The sequence below is a fragment of the Porites lutea genome, chromosome 5 (assembly GCF_958299795.1).
Source record: "Porites lutea chromosome 5, jaPorLute2.1, whole genome shotgun sequence".
Classification (NCBI taxonomy): Eukaryota; Metazoa; Cnidaria; class Anthozoa; order Scleractinia; family Poritidae; genus Porites; species Porites lutea.
The window spans coordinates 42,994,673-43,010,603 of record NC_133205.1 but is presented as its reverse complement, the minus strand read 5'-3'; the positions used below and the strand labels follow the sequence as shown (position 1 = coordinate 43,010,603).

Here is a 15,931-nt window from a genome sequence, read left to right as displayed (position 1 = left end):
TGAACAGTTGTAAATCTGTTAATCATGTAATGATTAGGTCTCGTATGACCTTACATCAAATATTTAAACATATGTTGTATTTCAAGTATAAACTGCAAATGAAAATATTACATCAACACTTAACTTATTTAACATATCTACAAAAATTAAAGTGAAAATTTGTAAGTAATGTATGTAAAAGACTGTTAATTATCATCCTTCGAGACCCAGGGGCAGATAGTGGGGACGAGGGAAAGTCTAAACGGGCGGAAAAATGTGGCGCGAAGAAAAGTAAAGAACGGCGAGAAGAGCTCTTCTCGCCGTTCTTTACTTTTCTTCGTTCCATATATATTTTTCCGCCCGTTTAGACTTTCCCTCGCCCCCTTTATCTGCCCCTGGGTTTCCGAGGATGGTTAATTATTTGTGCAGACAGGCAGAAAACACTTTGATGTAACGTGTTCAAACACATCATAGTTAATTGAGTGGAATGGTTATGAAACCTGTCAGACTCCTTTGTTATATGTTTTTGTGGACCTGAAAGTGCACAACGTTCAAAAGAATTCCTATCATTTTGATTGAATTGACCAATAAAAACGTTGCATTAATTTATTCCGTAACAATTTGCCAACAGAAAACAAAGGGTTGTGCACTTTCAGGGTGCTTCCAACATAAACTGCAGCACTGTTGTTTTTATCATTGATGTTTGCCGCTTTTGATAACCAGTCTCCTCTAATAACTATGAACACATTTAGTTCCTTCAGCGGAATCAGGATTCGCGCATCATCGAATACAGTAAGAACCCGCATACAACAACTTAATAACCGGGTGAAATTTGGCTTTTAAATACCCAAAAATATAAGAACCTGTTCAGCCTGGCAAAGAAAAATAGGTTCTTATACAAACAATCACTCCAATTTTGATGGTCAAAATTCCCCATTTTAATTTTGTGAGAAACTTTTGACCAAATTCTTTGTGTATACGTTTTCTTTGATTTTGAATTTTTTTGGATTTTCACCAGAGATATGTTTTCCATAAAGCTACCGTGTAACGTAGACGATTTAACATCTTCATATCTTATTTAAAAAATATAGAAATGTATTGATGTTCTTTTTGGACCTTGAATGTTTGCCATTATGTATTAAGGAAGAACCTTTTAAGAACCAATCGTAATCAGCCTGAATTGGGGAAAACTACCCTAAAATATACGAACCTGTTCAGCCTGATTTCGAAAATTCTAGGTTTTTATATGTGGGTTTTTACTCAAGAGACTATAAAGGGGACAGAGAGGGCATCCCCCATATACACCCTATTCCATAGGTAATTCGTCTTGAGTTATTTTTAGAATCGGGATAAAGTTACCTCGCGCGAGGCGTGGATGTTTCGTGGAGGTTTCGCATGACCAAACGCCGTGCAAAACATGTTGGGCGAGAGGCAATGAAAGCGTAAAAAGTTCGAGAGCATTCCTGAATATTCAAGGAATCGCTGGACACTTTGACAACCCGTGAAATCAGTTTAACTCGAAGTTGTCGTAACCTCAGTGCTTTAATAAAATGAGAAATTTCGCCGGTCTATTGAAACCGGTCGTTTGTACAATTTAGGGAGTTTAAGATCCAACGACGCGGACGACAACTAGAACGTCAAAAAAACAATAGGTTTAATTAGCAAAACAACAACTTCGCACGTGCGACACACTTTTTTGTTCATTTCTTTCCCGTTTTTGTACGACTACGACGTGAAAATGCCTAATTTCGCTTTTTATGGAGGACGTAAATAAGCAACGACGAAATTTTATTTCTCTTTCTGAGCTTGAATATGGTCCCTTGAAATTCAGCTTTAGGAGGGTTCGCCTACAATTGACAAAGCAAGTGGGTAGGAATAATCGCTATAAAGACTGAAAAAAATAGACATCAAACCAGAAATTACTCTCTTCAAACTGTAAATTATAAATGATCCTGAGAGAATATTCAGTGTGTTAAGGATTTCCCTGCTCTACTGTTAGCTCTATACAAGAGAGGAAGGGCGATTCTTTTTTAATTTCGGTTTCGCTGACACAGCTTTCGCAGAAATCTCGCTGTAGTCGTTTTCGTCGACAAAAGGAATAGCAAAATCGCTGTCCGCGTCTTCCCCCATTTTGTTCTGCGTCATTTCGTGAAGGACGCGTGGCTCTCAGCGTGGGTCATCCACGCGGAACACATTCGCGCTATGTGATTGGCTGTTGTCTAATCCCCCTTGGGATCTGTGGTGTTAAAAATAACTCGAGACGAATTACCTATGCAATAGGGTGTATATGGGGGATGCCCTCTCTGTCCCCTTTATAGTCTCTTGTTTTTACTGTATTTGTAAGACACTTCACAAGATAAAAAGCAAAAGAATGAAAATTTATAAAGAAAGGAAAATAAAATGCAATGCGTGGTGTTGCTTCCCTAAACAGCGAACCCTAGCTCGGTTAACCTGAAGGTTTATGCGTATTTTGAATCAAGGTTTCCGTCCATACCGACTTAGTGACATCGGCAATCGAATCAGCAACGTTTTGTAAACGCCGGTTTCTCATAGTCGGTGTGGAAGGGTTAAAGAAAACTTTTGAGCGTTAGATTCCGCGCGGAATGTAACTGCCACCTTATCATTTTTGAAGACTTGTGGCATATCCGAAGTTACTTTTTTTTCGAGAATTAACCGATATTCAAGTATTTTTAAAAAAATTAAAGAATACGACCAGGGCTCCTTAATACTACTTACCCAGTACAGTGTCTTTTGCTCATAGCTTAAGGCTCCCCAATGCAATAGGGTTCTGTAATCCCGTTATCCTGACCAAAAGCTTCTTGCAATCCCGTAAACCCGAGGGTTAATTTTGGCATCCCACCTTCCGCGCATACTTTCAATCCCGAATCTCGCCCCGATTTTGCTTTAAAATCCCGAATCCCAAGCTTCAATATAAGGGAAATCCCGTATCGCGAAAAAGCTATTGTGGCAGGCGTCGAAATAGAAGGGGAAGTGGAAAAAAGGGGGAGGGGATTGGGGAGAGAAGGAAAGGGACCTTCCCTTTTATCTTTCGGACTTTTCTCAGACGAAAAAGATTCCAAAACGAGAAAAATACGGATAGGTGTGGATAAGGCCTAAATTTATAAGATATTTCCATTCAGGAAAACATCAGCGACGCGAAATGATAATCTTCAAGTTTTACTGCCTTTCTGATACTGCAAAAACTACCACCTGAAACTGATATAAAAAAAAACACAAATGGAGAGAAGAACTGAAAGGAAAGATAAGTGGATGTTAGATTCAAGGTCAGGAAAAAACATTTTGACTTCTCTACTTTAAACCTTTTGTTATAGGCCCTACTTTAATGTTAACAGAAATTTTATTCCGGAATATAATTCATTATCTTGTTTTGTTATGTTCCGTATCATTGCCGCCGCCCAGTTGGCTCAATTGGATAAGCGCCGGTCTGCCGAGCGAGAGGTCGCGGGTTTCAACCACGGCCAGACGGAGGGGCTGGGCCACCACTCAGGGTCTTAGATTAACTGAGGAGAATGTGCTGCCTTTGTTGGGACATCTAAAAATGGTTAGACATTCTAGTCTTCTCGGATGACGACGAAAAACCTTAGGCCCAGTCTTACTTGCTTCGTTCACTGTTCTGATTCTCTGTGGGACGTAAAAGAACCTACACTGCTGTTCGTGAAGAGTAGGGGTCGCAGACCCGGGTGGTTTGGTGCAACATTTCATGGGCTGGGTGGGTAATGAAGGGGTTGATATCAATTGGGACGTTAGTCCTGTTTCATCCCCTGTCTCCGCGTTGAGACACCATGAGAGTTTTTAATTTTTTTTAGTGAAATGTAGCTGCCTTCCGATATTATCTTCTTCCCAAACGTTTCTTATGCCCCTTATAAGTCCCCCCGCACTCTCGTAGTTAAGTCGACCCTGAATACGACCCCCTTACCCACTCCTCCCCCTTAAAAATATATAATGTATATTAAAGTGGATTTTCATGTAACTATATTCTAATGCAGCGGCATCCCTGATACAAAAATTAACTTTTTATCTCTTTCCATAGGTGTCAGCACTTTTTTTTGGGTGGGGGGGGGGGGGGGGGGGGGAGTTGGGGCTCGCTCGGATTTTTCTGAGCTTTTCTTTTGTCCTGTACTTAAATATCAGGCTTTTTCAGATTTTGAAGGAAGAAAGTTTTCAAACATGATCTGCTTATATATTAGGCATACCCTAAACTTCATCTTACTTTGAATTTCAGCTAATTTCTTTATCCACTGATTCAAGTGACATATGTCTTAGTTCAATCATGTCTGTATTCCACGCAAGACTAAACGACAAATTTTAGAGTTGGTTAACTGTGTCATGGGAAGAGTATGCATGAGCGGGGTCACAATTTTGTGATTTCAATAAGCAGATCTTTACAAGACACTTTCTAAAAATGTAACACTTTACCACGTTGGAGCTGAGTTCAGAAGAGAGTTTGTGCACGTTACCAACTCTTTGGTTTGCAGTTTTACTCAGATCGTACAATAAAATACACTATTCGTTTCTCTTTCCACAAACATGGTTTCTCTTAAGTTATCCTAGCATCTTATTTTAACAGCCATTAAAAGAAGTTAAATTGAAAAGTATATCTGCAGTGTTAAAGTTCTTAATTGATAAGGCGCTTAATCTGACACGCGGTTTATTTGCCTCCCTGATCAACGTGCTCATTTTCCTGGTCGAGGAAATGGCAATGGCGGTGACTGATCTTCTTCATTGTGAACTGGTTTAAAGTTGAATTTCCTGAAAAGTCTAAATTAAAAAAAAAAAAAGAAAGAAGAGACATGATATATCACACCTCAGTTTCCCAAGTAAACGGAAAAAAAAATACCTCATGCTGTTTTACATAAAACCGATTCGATGGGAGCCTGTGCCGCAGACAAAACTAAACTGTGGTTTATGTCCGTTTACGAAACAGCGCCGAAATCCTTGTTCTTGTTGCCCACCTGCGTATCCAGGATTTGAGTACACGCCATGATTGGCTGGGTTGAAAAAGCCATTGTCGATTTGCCAATCAAGATGAAAGGAAATTCGAAACGTACTTCCGGTAATTCGTTGAGTCCGTTGGGGCCACAGAACAAGAATATCGGCGCTGCTTAGCAGAAGTTACTAATCGAGGTTAAATTTCATCTGCGACGCAGGCTAATTCGATGGCAAAATGATAAAAAAGTCAACAAATGGATGAGGAACTAATAAAATTAAGGATACATTTTAAAAGGGTTGACCATTTCATTTAATTTTCTATCGCATTGGTGGCGGGATAATCCTGCTGCCCCTATATCGTACGTTTCAGCCTTCTTCCACCAATTCGACTTCGATTCATCGGTTTGTTGCTTTGGTTTGCATTAAGAATTTCACATTTTAGAAAAGTTTAAAGGGGTTATGTGTGTGTAAACGAGTTATATACTCAGGAATTCTAAGAACCAAAATAAAAGAATTTGTAATAGCAATAGACATTTGTTTCTATATTAATTCGCCGGGTAGTGTTTTGATACAGACTTGTACTAAAATCAGCCAGACCAAACCGAAGAGCCAGACTTGTCGTCTGCCGAAGAGCTGAAATAGCTGGATGACCTCATTGTTCTTTGTTTATGCTTCGTAAATTGTTTTCATTAGCATCATTTAAAAAGGCCTTTAAAATTGGGTTGGGCATTCATTGACGCGTTGGCAAGGAGATTGTGAACGCCACGTGCTTTGCAAAAAATAAGTTCAATGAAAGGTTTGACATTTAACGCACTGGAACTGATCACTTTGAAGCAAAATTGAATGTAAAATGTTGCGTTAGGGCAACGAAGAACCAACTTAATTTTCCAAGGTTAAGTAAGAGCAGTCTGACAGGGTCTTGGCATGTTACCTTAGCGGTATCAAGACAAGCTAAAAAAGATAACGCCGGGTCCCTACATAAAAACGCAAACAACGTCATAGGGAGCGGAATACGGTTTGGCGTGCACCAAAATATATTTTGTTTCAAAAGTTGATATCCTAAAAATTTTTTCGATAATCACGAGTGGCGATCATTTTTCTAACTGAAATCTTACATATCAAAAAAAAAAGAAAATCAGTTTTTACCTTTTTTTTTCACCGACTGCTGGCTTGTTCAACAGGTGTCTAGGATCGTTATAGCTCGGTTCCTCTGACTGAGATGACCAACTGTGTCTGGAGATTGGTGCTTTGATTCTTCTTAACTCCACAACTTGAAAAGCAGTAACCAGAAAAAGGCAAAGAAAAGCAAAGACAGCCATATTCTTCATTGTAAAAATCTTTTGTTTCAAGCTGTCCTTCTGTCGCCAAGAGTCGTCTTGGCTTGGTACTGTCTAACCGTAGTGCCACAGCAACGTTTCGAAATGACCGTGACTTCTTATGCCTTATTTATATTCTAAGACGCAATATACTTAAATGCACACTTGACAGACAATAAGATCAAAACCACAGATCTTACTAGAATTATGCTAAACAAAACGACTATGCACCTGGAAAAAACTCTTCATGTTTTCTAGACCGTTGGTTTTGCGAACGGTTTTGTTGGTTTTGAGTCACGAACGACTAAGCAGTAGTTATATAATAATTTGCAGGCGGCTTATTGTATGAAAAAGCTGAGTCAGGCCCATAGGCGATTTAAAATCCGGAGACCAAGTTCTATAATTGATACGATAGACAAAAAAGGTTTAAAAAAAGCAAGTGACGCGAAGGAGAACCACGAAAAACAACTTAGTTGCACATGCCCTGTGGCTGAAATTAACAAAGACGAAAGCACGTTGTATACTTTAAAATAACCCGGCGTCCCAAATTAGTTAATGATTCAATTTACCTTTTATCCGAAGGCCATAAGACTTTGAATAATGGATAAAAAGTGAGCAAGCTTGGATAACTTAGTAAACTGAACGAGTCGTTTGAATCACCTGAAGCCGTCAATGCTTAATCGAGTAAATCGATTCGGACAATATAGAGGTATCCGCATGGTCTACTTGCACGTTTTTAGAGATGAAATAACAGTTTTGGTGCAGACATCAGTGTTTTCGGTGATGATTAAAATAACTGATAATATGTTAACTGTCTATGTCTACTTTTTGGCGCGAGTGCTCAATGGGTGCTGGAGCATAACCCATAATTGCCCGAGAACAATGAAACTCAGTGAAACCGTTATCTAGGGTTATGTAAAACAAAACTGGGAAACGTTTAAGCGCTTTTAAATCCTTAGAACTAACTTTTTCTTCATTAGTCTCTAAAACTATCAGACTTTCCTGCTGATCGTTAATTGATACCTAGAATACTCCTCGCCTCTTTTGTCAAGTGTAGAAAATATGGCTTTATTCGATGATGAATAAAGAAAAACATTAGAGGGCAGTTTAGTTTTGCGGTTGGAACGGGTGTAACTAACGAAACAAAGTTATTTTATTTCATGGTGAAAATTTGGCTTTTACTTTCTAGAAACTGTAAATAACGCCCTTAGACGTTACAAATATGATCAGGCGTCAGAAATATTTGAGGTCAAATTGTTTAAAACTGGGTGTCAACAAATCTTTTGTGATCACGATTCAAAGAGAATACCCTGTATCTCACAACTGCCGTTTCTAGTGAAGCAGCGAATATTCTACAAAAGCGTGTGTGAATTTTAGATAACGTTTTTCGTCACTTTATAATCAGATGAGAATTACATTTTAAGTTGAATTTGTACCGAAGAGTTACTTCACAAAAAGAACATAAAAAGAAAGAAATAACCCTTTGTTGCAGGTTCGTAAGCGGCAAAATTGGTTCTTTACAAGTTTCCATGAAATGTTTCAGTGTGGGACGCAGAAAAAATTACTTATACTTTTCACAAATAAAAGGTAAGGCATTTTGAAAGGATCAATACCTTGCAGTATCGTTCGTTGCTCAGAAATGGCATGTATTACGTTTTTCAAAGTCCTAAAACTTTTACGGTGGAAAGAAACCGGGCCTGGACCAATTGTTCGAAGGGCGGATTAGCGCAATGCTACCGAGGGTAAAACTTTAATCTGGGTTTCTTTTTCTTTAGTTCAAAAGCATTTTTCAGGTAATTTTGGTTATCCTTTTTAGAGCATACAATCATCAAACTGTAGACAGAAAGAATTAAACAGATTTTGCTTTTAAGCTTTCATATCTGAATTCACATTTAGCCCTAACCTTGGGTTATCTTAACCCAGCTTTGAACAACCCAGCACAGGTAACAAATTGAAAAGTTCAAATCAATACTAAGGAATATTTTCCAAAGATTGTTCGAAAATTGGTGAGAGTAACTACATGTAAGCTCAATTTTTCGTCTTCAACGGACAAAAGAATCCACACTATGCATCATGGGTAATTATCACAATGCATCATGGGTAATTATGACCTTTCCGCAACTTCTCTTCTTTTACCAAATTGGTAAAACGTAGGCAAATGATATGTGACGACACACTGGCCGAGTCAATTTTTTGACATTTCTGAAGAAATTTACAATCGTTTTTTCAATTTATTAGACTGGAGAAGTCTCGAATGCAGGCTATAAAAGATAGGTTTCAACTATGCTTTAATTTTTTTTTAACTTGAACACATTTTCAAATTATGTTTTGTCATTTACTAACCGTCGATATGACAGGTTAAGCTAAAGCTAAAAATAATATTCCAGTAAGACCTTTGTACCCCTTTTGTTCCTGAGTGCGTTTGTCACTTTTGTCAACTTTCCACATCTCTGAAGATAACTCATTTTAATTTTATTATTTTAACAGTAAGTTAAGGGGGCGAAGAGTCAATTGAATGTTTTCTGTGTTCTGTACGTTTTATTACTATTACATTTTCAATAAAATCTTAGTTAAAAGATTTTCTTTTTAATTTATTATCTCCACGTGAAAGGATAGTCTTTCAAATTAATCAAATATACGATTTGTATATGTAGGAACAATTTGATACTCATTCATTAAAATAAGAACATTTTTTTATGTTTTCGTTTTTTCTTTTATTTTGTTTCCCATAATATATATTTCTACAAAATTTTAAATCAGGGATGATTTGTTAACAATGTTGATTTTCTACAGGAAGCACTTTTTTTGCGTTATTCAATATTCGACTTGTATCTGCTTTATTTCTATTTTCATTGTGAATAATTAGATTTCTGAATGAGCCTGTGTCAAAAAAATTTACACGACTGCATAAGTCCAAACAGATGGCATAAATATTTAACTTCAGCTCCGCGAGGAAAAGTCACAATAACAAATATCACTTAACGACGCGGAAAGGGAACCAAACAGGGCGATAAAATACTGTTTGCACGTATCACAGATATTCTGTTCAGAGATTCATTATTCTCGATATCAATACTGGGAAAAAATAGTGTGGTGACACGATGCCATAAAAACATCCTTTGTGATAATTACAAGTATTGTCTAACAACGCAGTCAACTTATATCTTTGATTATTTTATCAGTTTAATTGACTTTTCCTTGCGGCAATTTTCTTCGTAATCGTGTGAAAAAGGATTCATGAATTAAATCTACAACGCTTTGTTGAGTAACTTAGCGTTTTAAAAGATAAAAAGCCACACGCTCTTAAAGTGCTGATAAAACTAATGGCTTTAATGAAACAATTAAATTTCGTTTTGTCTGTAAGTTTTCACGTAAATTAGACGTGCTGAAGTTTGAAGGTATTGTAAATCTTCAAATTTTCTGGGTTGTTCGGTTGAATAATTGCTTAATCTTAGGATTTGAAAAGTTAATAAATACAGTACTGAGTCAGATTTCGTTTACTTTCGTTCATGTTTCAAACTTTAACAATTATGTATCTAATTCACATTCGAAGTCAAGGAGAAGACTAAAAAAATTAATGTATGGAACAGGGTTCATAGTGAAATGTAATTGCGTTCAATTTAGTAGTAAGCCTTGTTACTTTAGAAGTTCCCTTAACAAGTTTTATTACCATTAAACACTTAGTTCAATAATAATATTCCACTCCACAGTCAAACATAAACCATTGGTAATGGATTTGATCTTATGGAAATTTGATTTGTTAAGCACAGCGTGTTCAAAAGATATATTTAATACTAACATTAAATTAAACACGCGAACATGCTACAAAAAGATCTCTTCGTTGCAAAACGTACTGTGACCTTTGTTTAGGACGTTTACCCCAAGAAATTTTAATCACAATTGAGCTCACTTTGATGTTAATCTTCATAATCAAGTTCGTTTTCAATTTCCTCTCTTTAGCGAAATAAGTCACAAATCAGTTGCCTACAGTTCATTAACATCATGCAATCTGTGACGGGGCAGCCAATCACATTGAAGCAAAGAAATCAAGCCTTGCTAATCACAGAAGGAGTTCAGGTGTTGTGTTTAATTACTGTAACATTTGCTCTCCCTGATTGATTGAAATAAATTTGATAGCCAGTTCATACAGCTCTCAAACCCGTCAAAGCGCACACAAGGTGAAGAGATATAAGCATTCACCCAACAATAGTTCCGCAATTACTCGTCAAGGACAAGAAAGACGACGAAGCCGGTGTATTGATCCAACGATAAAGCACATCATGCCAAAATCATTTCTAGTTCGAATGCGTAGAGGACGTACCACAGAAGCAGCAACCCACCGGGAGATTCATAGTAAGCAAACGATTTTTTTTTCTTTTAACCTTGGTACTGAATGGTTTGGAGTTTAGAGACGATAATTTTCCTGCATTTTACTAAGTACCAAAAACAACTTTTATACATCATCTATAAGTACGCTTTGAATTAAAATTAACGAATTTTTCTTGTTTTGGGGCGTAGTTAAAGGAGTTTTAATTCGTAACATTGAGGAGCATAGTCTGAGTGCAGTCATTAATTGCAAAATTTTCTTGTGAAAAGACAACGAGCGAAGAAAAAAGGAATGATTTTGTGATAAATGGTTTTGTGATTTATGTCGCACGATACAACAAGCTATGTCTGGCCTTGTGGATTTTTTATAGTTTAAGTATATGAGAAAGAAAAAAACTGTAACATACTAGGTGTCGTAAGCCGAAAGTTACGCAAAAAAAACAAAAAAAGTTATCAAAATTGCAACGGGTGGAAGAAACGTCCTCAAAGCACTGGAAAAAATATTTATAATTATTTCTATTTTTTCAAGTCTGTGTTAATAATTTATTGCTTCTCTCGAAAAGTTTTTATTTCTTTGAAATTGTCTTTTGTTTGGTTTACACCCGACCGAGGGAACTGAAAAAATTTGATTTCCTGAGAATTATGATTTCCTAAAAAAAATCACAGTTTTTAACGTACACTCTAAAGATCGTTTGTCTTTATCCGGATATGAGATTTTGTTCAATCAAATGAATCAATCCAAGCTTAAGCTAACAAAACAGCAAACAAAGGTGAAAAGTCCTCTTATTTGTACGACAGTGGCTAACTTCATAAAGAAAATTTTGATTTAGTATTTGCTCTTACACCGTTGAAAAAGTTCCGGTACTATTGAAGATTTTAATCGGCAGGAGGGCAATATAAGCCGATATTTACCTGTCAGGTTGACACGAGCTTAAATTGTAGACTTTTTGCTCTGCCGACCGTGTGAAAACAATTTTTTTTTTGCATTCTGCTTGGACGAAACTGATTTAAAACGGATTGAGAGACTACAAATCGTTGAATATACTTTTCGAGAAGTTAATCTGCTTAATAAGCTAAGTCCACTGAGTAAATAGCATGTGATTGAAAAGGAAACAAAAGATTTCCTCACCTGCTTCATTCAAGCAGCAACCTAGCATTAATTCAAAAATTTCAATGCTTATTCCCTTTGAAATGTTAAGCTCCACGCTTCGGGACAAAGTATTAGTGAACCAAACACATTTTCACTTGAATTGAGAATCAGAATGCTAGTTGAGGCGTTGTCCTTGAGGACAGCTGATTCCAGCTTGACCTGTGTAATGCGATCCTTTGATCAATAAAAAATAAAACACTACTGAATCGAGAGCAAGGCGCGTCAACTTTAACAACAACCATGATTGAATTATAAAAAAAATCCGACTTTGTACAAAGGTTTTTTTGAAACATAACGTAGGCAAGAGGATATATTTTCATAGCAAAAAAGAGTTAGCAGATTCTCCAACTAGAAAGCACTTTTTTTAAACGGTGATAAAGCTTCACTTAATGCCGTTTGATTGCAAACAGAGAGGCCTCGTGTAATGTACAGAATTTTTACCTGTAAATCTCGGATCCAGCCGTTTGCTTAAGGCTGGCCAGATTTGATCTTTCAGAAAAAATCTGAATATTGAACCTTTCAAACCTTCACCGGAATTAAGACCAAGCCCTGCCATGCCTGCCTAGACTAATTTCGTATTTTCTGAACTCACAGCTCTAGTCCTTTATCAGACGAACGACAGTGAGGACATTTTGAAAACGATCAGCTTTTTAACTTGTTTAAAAAGAATTAAGAGTAAAAATGAATACAAAAAGGCTATTAGCATGATAACTAAAACTGTTTGGCCCGTGTGAAAAGTAGTTGCCTTTAAGCGAATCTGTCTAAGCAACAACAGTTGCATATTTTTTTTTCAGGCTGTTTATATGATAAGTTGTAAGTTGTTGCCGGACATCATCTGTCCTAGTTGTGAAGATCAAAGTGATAAGAAAGTTTTGAACTGGACTTTCTTTACGTACAATATTCTATTTAAACCAAATACGTGAATATCTTGCGCGAGAACTGGAACGTCTGAAGTAGTTCTTAAACTACCCTGCAGCACCAGGCCCAGGTCAGAAAAGTTAATCTACCTCAAAAATAATGATCCAGTAACTGGACAAACTATTTTTTTAAAAAACTGGACAAACTTTAGCATAACTATTCTACTCCTGTGAAAATGAAATGGTAAGCATGTCACGAGCACGGGACAAAGAAAAAATCTGAGTACGCGACAGGATTCGAACCTATGACCTCCCAAACACAGGGCGGGGGCGCTATCCACTTGAGCTGGCTCCCTCGCACAAAGCAATGATATAATGTGATTGATACAACCCTAAGTACGTGCTATAATAATGCCATTTTCTCCGGTTATTGGTTAAGGAATCGCTTGCCTGCGGATAAATTTTGAAAAACTAAGAGAGTAGTTGAGCTGCAATACTTGAAGACTTAGTGCAGTTATTGAGCCTCTTAAGTATAGAGAAGCCGTTGTTAACGTTTCCTACCTTCATTATTCCCATTTTACATTCACATTTTGTTATCCTCACAGCAGCTTTGCAGTTATAAAGATAGTACGAAACGGAAGCATATAAGCAGCTTGTCTACAAACAATCTTAACTCTTAGTGCAAATATTACTAGAAATATTACCTCGTTTGTTGACATAAAACATGCACAGATTATCCAAACGATGAAAAAAAAATCAATCATACCTGCAACATTAGTTTTCACATAAAGCTGATCTCAATTTCTTTTCTTAGATACAAAGCTTCAAGAAAGCAAAGACTTTCCCTTCAGTTTAGCAACAGGAAAAGGTTTGTTGGCAGAGCACAATGATTCAAAACTGTTGGACTTTTCCCGTGTTAAAGGCAAGGAGCTTTCTGGACCTAAACTGTCCATAGATGTCAGGAAAATCACGTTCAATCCGGAAGGTGCGAAAATTGATGAAGCTGGAAATTTGCAAAGTGTAGTTAGTCAGCGGTCCTCCAACAGCCAGGAGACGTTTACATGCAACACGTGTCAGAAACTATTTTGCACACCGCATGGTCTGGAGGTACACGTACGACGTACACACGCCGGAAGCCGTCCGTACGGATGTGTAACGTGCGGTAAAACCTTCAGTCATTACGTCAGCCTTGCGCAGCACCGAAAAACCCACTCTTCTGTAAAGATATTCGAATGCCAAACTTGCGGAAAGCATTTTAAACGCTCGTCAACTCTATCCACGCACATGTTGATTCATGCTGACATCAGACCCTTCTCGTGTGAATACTGTGCAAAAAGATTTCATCAGAAGTCAGACATGAAGAAGCACATGCTTGTTCATACTGGCGAAAAACCGCACAAATGTCGACATTGCGGCAAGTGCTTCAGTCAGTCTTCAAACCTTATTACACACAGCCGCAAACATCTTGGATTTAAGCCGTTTGCCTGTCAGAAGTGCGGAAGAGCGTTTTATCGCAAAGTGGACTTAAGAAGGCACAGTCATGTCCATCGGGGTGCTTTTTATAGCAACAATGACTTTGCAAACTTATGTTTTGACCAGAAGTTCTTTTTTCCTGTGCAGCCAAATCAATGACTTCTCAGAGCTTGATGTTACCTGAGCCACGTCTAGATTGTGTCTTCTGAACATGAAAGGAAATGGAAAAGATATGAAATAACTGTTGAGATAGCAAATATCAGTGCAATATCCATTTTGGGTGTGGAGCGAAGCGTGCCGCACGAGTTTCCCCCTCGTGCCTCTAGCGCTTAACTTCTCCGGGTCTCCCTCAAATGGAGGGCTTACACGCAGGCTAGCAAATTGCATCCTTGTTGTACAATGTAATTACATAGGTGTTATACGACTTCACTATATGTCAGCCTTGACAAGTGTCGGGGGAACGCCTGATTCTGGACCGAATTAAACCAGTTTTCACGAACGGAATCATTTAATTGGACCCATAACATCGTAATGAATAATCAGGGTGCCTCTAAACTCTGAAGACAAATTGGACTTAGATATCCGAACGAACATTACAATTAGGCATGATAGACTTATTTTCGAGCAGAACGGTGATCATTGACATCACTACACTATTATTCGAAAATTTTGGGTGTGGCAATCAAGGGGTTCTTCCATTTCTAAACAAGCTGAGTTAAACTATGGCCACGCTTGAGCTACGGTTCCTAAGTTAATAGTAGAAGAGAATTTGTATTTAAAAAACCAGATCTGGAGTTAGGTTAATTTCTATCCCGCAAAGAGGTTGCATATGCTTGAAGATAATGGACTGAGACTACATGAAATGCGTTACTTGCTTAAGATGTCTTAACGTGTACTATATTTGAATAATGGACAATCCCACCTTAAGGTGAATCATGGAAACAAGAAATAAAAAACTGTAAAAAACTATTTCTGATTGCTCACACCTCCCTGTTCTCCTCATCTTATGATAACATCAGTTTCCTTGGGGGTTTTCTTTTTGCTCTGTGAATGTACTAGTTGTCAAGGCCATTGTATTTAGTACAGGCCTTGGTTGTTTTATTTCCTGTTACTGCTTTCCTGGGCTTTCCATCTCACCGAGCCAATTATAGCAGCAACTGAATTTCCTAATTCCATTTGGCGAAACTGTATGTCATGTTGGCTTTCAAATTCTCCTTGTTAATTTTGCAGTGATCTTGGCCGCTGCATACTTGTATCGCTCGCCAATTAATTTCTCCTGGATTTCTGAGGGTGAATTAAGGCAAGCAGTTTTCAATTAACATCAACTGAAGTTAAGTTAAATCTTTTTGTTTACAGTTAGTACCACTCTTTTAGTTTTCCCAATATGCAAATCAACATTGAGTTTATGCTATTCAACATTAACAAGAAAGAAAACATCTCAAGAGTTTATTTAGATTTAGCAGCACTTACAGTAGCTTTTGGCTTTAACTGTCATCGATTGAAGGGGTTTCTCTCTTTTCTTTCGCTTTATTTGGCGACTGCTTTTGAACTTGAGAAGGCAAGCCGAGAAAACTAACGAAACTCAGTTGCGTCTGGTCTTCCTTTTAGTTAGCACAAGAAATATGAGAAATAAACTGCCAAGTGAAGATAAACTTACATCAACCTGAAAAGAAAAATGATTATTATATTAAGTGAACTATTAAATTTTGCAATCTCATTGGCAACCATGTTGGAAGAAAGTTAAATAAAATGCATCCATTCAAACTTTGTGACAAAATAACTGTGAAGTCAACCAATTTTAAAATCTTCCTTATTTATGGAAATGTAATAATCTGGCACATGCTATTAAGCTACCCGTATTTATCTCAATATCAGCCCTT

At 37.4% G+C, this 15,931-nt stretch overlaps 1 protein-coding gene and 1 long non-coding RNA gene across 2 annotated transcripts; one reads left to right on the top strand and one right to left on the bottom strand.

Moving 5' to 3' along the window:
- Positions 1-4,463: 4,463 nt before the first annotated feature.
- On the bottom strand, positions 4,464-7,054 carry LOC140938523 (uncharacterized). Its single transcript, XR_012165541.1, has 2 exons — positions 6,076-7,054; positions 4,464-4,758 (listed from the first exon to the last, which is right to left on the bottom strand). It is a non-coding gene; the product is annotated as an uncharacterized lncRNA (long non-coding RNA).
- Positions 7,055-10,525: 3,471 nt separating this feature from the next.
- Positions 10,526-14,312, top strand: LOC140938414 (uncharacterized). Its single transcript, XM_073387900.1, has 2 exons — positions 10,526-10,598; positions 13,393-14,312. Exons 1-2 carry the CDS (start codon positions 10,526-10,528, stop codon positions 14,208-14,210), a joined length of 891 nt encoding a protein of 296 aa, XP_073244001.1. The 3' UTR covers positions 14,211-14,312.
- Positions 14,313-15,931: the final 1,619 nt, after the last annotated feature.

Excerpts from the sequence above, each read along its gene's own strand:
- LOC140938414 (XM_073387900.1), top strand. The coding sequence starts at position 10,526 with ATGCCAAAATCATTTCTAGTTCGAATGCGTAGAGGACGTACCACAGAA. Across the intron at positions 10,599-13,392 it reads AACCCACCGGGAGATTCATA|ATACAAAGCTTCAAGAAAGC; the intron begins GTAAGCAAACGA and ends TTCTTTTCTTAG.